We start from the raw sequence: 3266 nt of genomic DNA, 5'->3' as shown, positions 1-3266 counted from the left end.
TATATATATATATATATATATATATATATATATATATATATATATATATATATATATACTAAAAATAAATAAATAACAATTATATATATAATACAAATAAATAATATAAAATAACATAAATAAATGAAATATATATGAATAAAATAATAAATAATATATATATAATAAAAATAAATAATATGAAATAATAATAAATAAATAATATACATATAATAAAAAATAAAAAACAATTATATATATAATAAAAATAAATAAAATAAAATAAATAAATAACAATTATATATAAATATAAATATAAAATAATAAATAAAAATATATATAGTAAAAATAAATATAATAAAATAGTAAATAAATAAATTAAAAAAAAAAATATATATATATATATATATATATATATATATATATAATAAAAAGAAATAAATAACAATTATATATATATAATAAAAATAAATAATATAAAATAACATAAATAAATGAAATGTATATGAATAAAATAATAATAAATAATATATATAATAAAAATAAATAATATACATATAATAAAAATAAAAAACAATTATATATATATTTATATATAAATAAATAAATAAACAATTAAATTATTTATTATTAATTTCATTTATTTATTAATTATTTAAACATTATTTTCATGGCAAATATTTTCACCCTAAATTGTCATCACTGTATTTATCATGATGTATTTATAAAATATAACAATATTTCACAATTGAAATAATATCATTGGTAATAGTAAAAATCATATATTATTTAAATAGTGAATATTGATATATTATATAAATAAATTGTTTAATATTATGTATTATTTTATATAATACACAGGATTTTTGGTGGGTGCTGGTTTTTTTAAGAAGCCGAACAATTTGAATATAATAATAATAATAATTGTATATATATAATATACACACATACATAAACAAACATGTTATCGCGATTAATCGATTCGACAGCACTATATATTTACACTTATATGTATATGAAATAATATAAAGAGACTAAAGGCCTGAAGGAGGATGAGATGTTTGGAGGGTTTGGAAACGGATCTGTGTCTGACTGACTGTGTTTGTGTCGTTTAGGAATAAACCGAACATCAGCCGACAGAACAAACACACGACCTCTGACCTCAGACGACACGCTCTTCATCATGACATCATCAGAGCGAGAAGATGAAGAAGATGATGATGATGGTGGTGGACTCTTTGCCTTATAACATCTGATCCATCTGTCCTCTGAGTTTATTTATAGTCCAGCGCCCCCGTGTGGACGAACGCAGAAACACACACAGCATCAAATTCTGTTGAGAAAATCATTTTAATTTGTGGGCAGGAAAAGTTTTTTTAAAGTCCTGTACATAACACGTTTCTACTGGAGTCATACGTGTGTTTCTCATAGATTCTGCATCACACACACACACACACACACTCTCAGAAGGGCTTTTGGTGAGCTCGTAAAGCGCAGCGGTACTGAAACACTCGGTCTTGACCTTTGACCTTTTCTTATCCCTGACCCCGAGAGGTCGTAGTGTTTGTCGGGTGTGTAACGGGACGGGGTCGAACCAGCAGAAACGGAACAATACATGCAATTGATGTGATTCACTTTGAGCTTTTATTTTGGAATAAAATATTGTTGAGATCAGATTTTGTGTTTGTGTTGATTTGAGGATTTGAGTGTGGAAATATCACAATAATCATGAGTTTATTTGTGATCGAGTTCATCTAAACCACAGTTATTAATGTGATTATGCTCATAATTGGAGGAGCGAACATTATCATAAACCATATATATATAATTATATTTAATCTCTACAATGGTTATAATGTTACATTTTATATATATACACATACATCTGTTACATTTTTTTTTATATAAATTAATATTAATTCATGTGATAATGCTCATAACTATATATATATATTAGGGCTGTCAAAAGATTAATCGCGATTAATCGCATCCAAAATAAAAGTTTGTGTTTACATAATATATGTGTGTGTACTCTGTTAATTATTATTTATATATAAATACACAACAAGCATGTATATTTATTTAAGAAAAACATTTTATTTTTATATTTATATTTATATATATTATAGATTATATAAATGTATATACATGCAAAAATTTCTTAAATATATACATGAATGTGTGTGTATTTATATATAAATAATAATTAACAGAGTACACACACATATATTATGTAAACACAAACTTTTATTTTGGATGTGATTAATCGCGATTCATCTTTTGACAGCCCTATTATATATATATATATACTCTAGGGATGCCACAATTCTCAATATAATATTGAACCGTTCGGTACGGCATTCACGGTTCAATACGCGCCTGTGAATTGCGGTTTCGGTTCCGCATTTTATTAAGTATTTTTCTACAAATTCTATCATTTGCCTCCGTCCCAATACTGAACAACGCGACATACATTCACATCACAGGTCAGTGGTGGAGTTATACTCACAGAACACTAGAGTTATTCACAATCACCAAAGTTCATTATTTGCATGCGTTTTAAAGCCTTGCCGGCTCATTCGTGTGCGCGGTTTTAACATGCGCTTTCCCGAGCGCGCGCACTAAACGCCTGTCAAACACGAGATTACTGGACTAAGTCGTCGTCTTACTGCACTAATACTGTCAAATACACACAAGGTTAACATAAACACAGTCGGTTATGTCTAAAGTGAAAGTAAAATCGTGTGTGTATATTAGATGCGTGCAGGTCTTTAATTGACAGCGGCGCAGCCTATAGTGAACACGCCGTCCTTAAAGGGACAGTTCACCTCTAAAATGATCTAATATTGTTCCAAACCTGTATTCATTTCTCGATGACAGAATTTTCATTTTTGAGTGAAATATCCCTTTAATGTTAATACAACAACAAAAGACAAAGAGAAAATCACTCACTGCTCTTGACTGAAGAACTAATACAGTAGCTATAATAAGAATCATTGTATATTTTATAGGGAAGTCTATGAAGTGTTTTATTTTTACATTTATTCATTCAATTTCATACTTAAATGCAGCTGTACAGCTCTGAGCTGCCAGTGTAAATCTTTATATATATTTATGTTATCCAATACACTAGGAATGTGTACAAGGTTTTTTTTTAAGTAAAGTTTTAAGTTTAAGTAAGGTTTTTCAATTCTTTTAAGTAAAATAAAGAAAGAGTATTGCAATAAAAAATAGTATTTTTTATACTTAACCTCTTGCTGTTCCTGTCGCCTAAGAATAGAATAAGA

General features: G+C 26.8%; 1 protein-coding gene across 12 annotated transcripts in view; it reads left to right on the top strand.

Moving 5' to 3' along the window:
* Positions 1 to 1653, top strand: part of LOC307128139 (uncharacterized protein) — a 106876-nt gene extending 105223 nt beyond the window's left edge. For all 12 annotated transcript variants that reach the window (XM_079819765.1, XM_079819763.1, XM_079819770.1 and 9 more), the window contains one exon: positions 1095 to 1653. Coding sequence is in view for 1 of the 12 variants with exons in the window: in XM_079819768.1 (XP_079675894.1) it covers positions 1095 to 1100 (6 nt within the window). In the remaining 11 variants the exon portion in view is untranslated. The remainder of the gene's footprint in view (positions 1 to 1094) is intronic.
* Positions 1654 to 3266: the final 1613 nt, after the last annotated feature.

Source organism: Gobio gobio (genome assembly GCF_949357685.1).
Source record: "Gobio gobio genome assembly, chromosome: 6".
In the NCBI taxonomy this organism is placed as follows: domain Eukaryota; kingdom Metazoa; phylum Chordata; class Actinopteri; order Cypriniformes; family Gobionidae; genus Gobio; species Gobio gobio.
The sequence above is the reverse complement of the archived record's forward strand: the minus strand, read 5'-3'. Positions and strand labels throughout refer to the sequence as shown.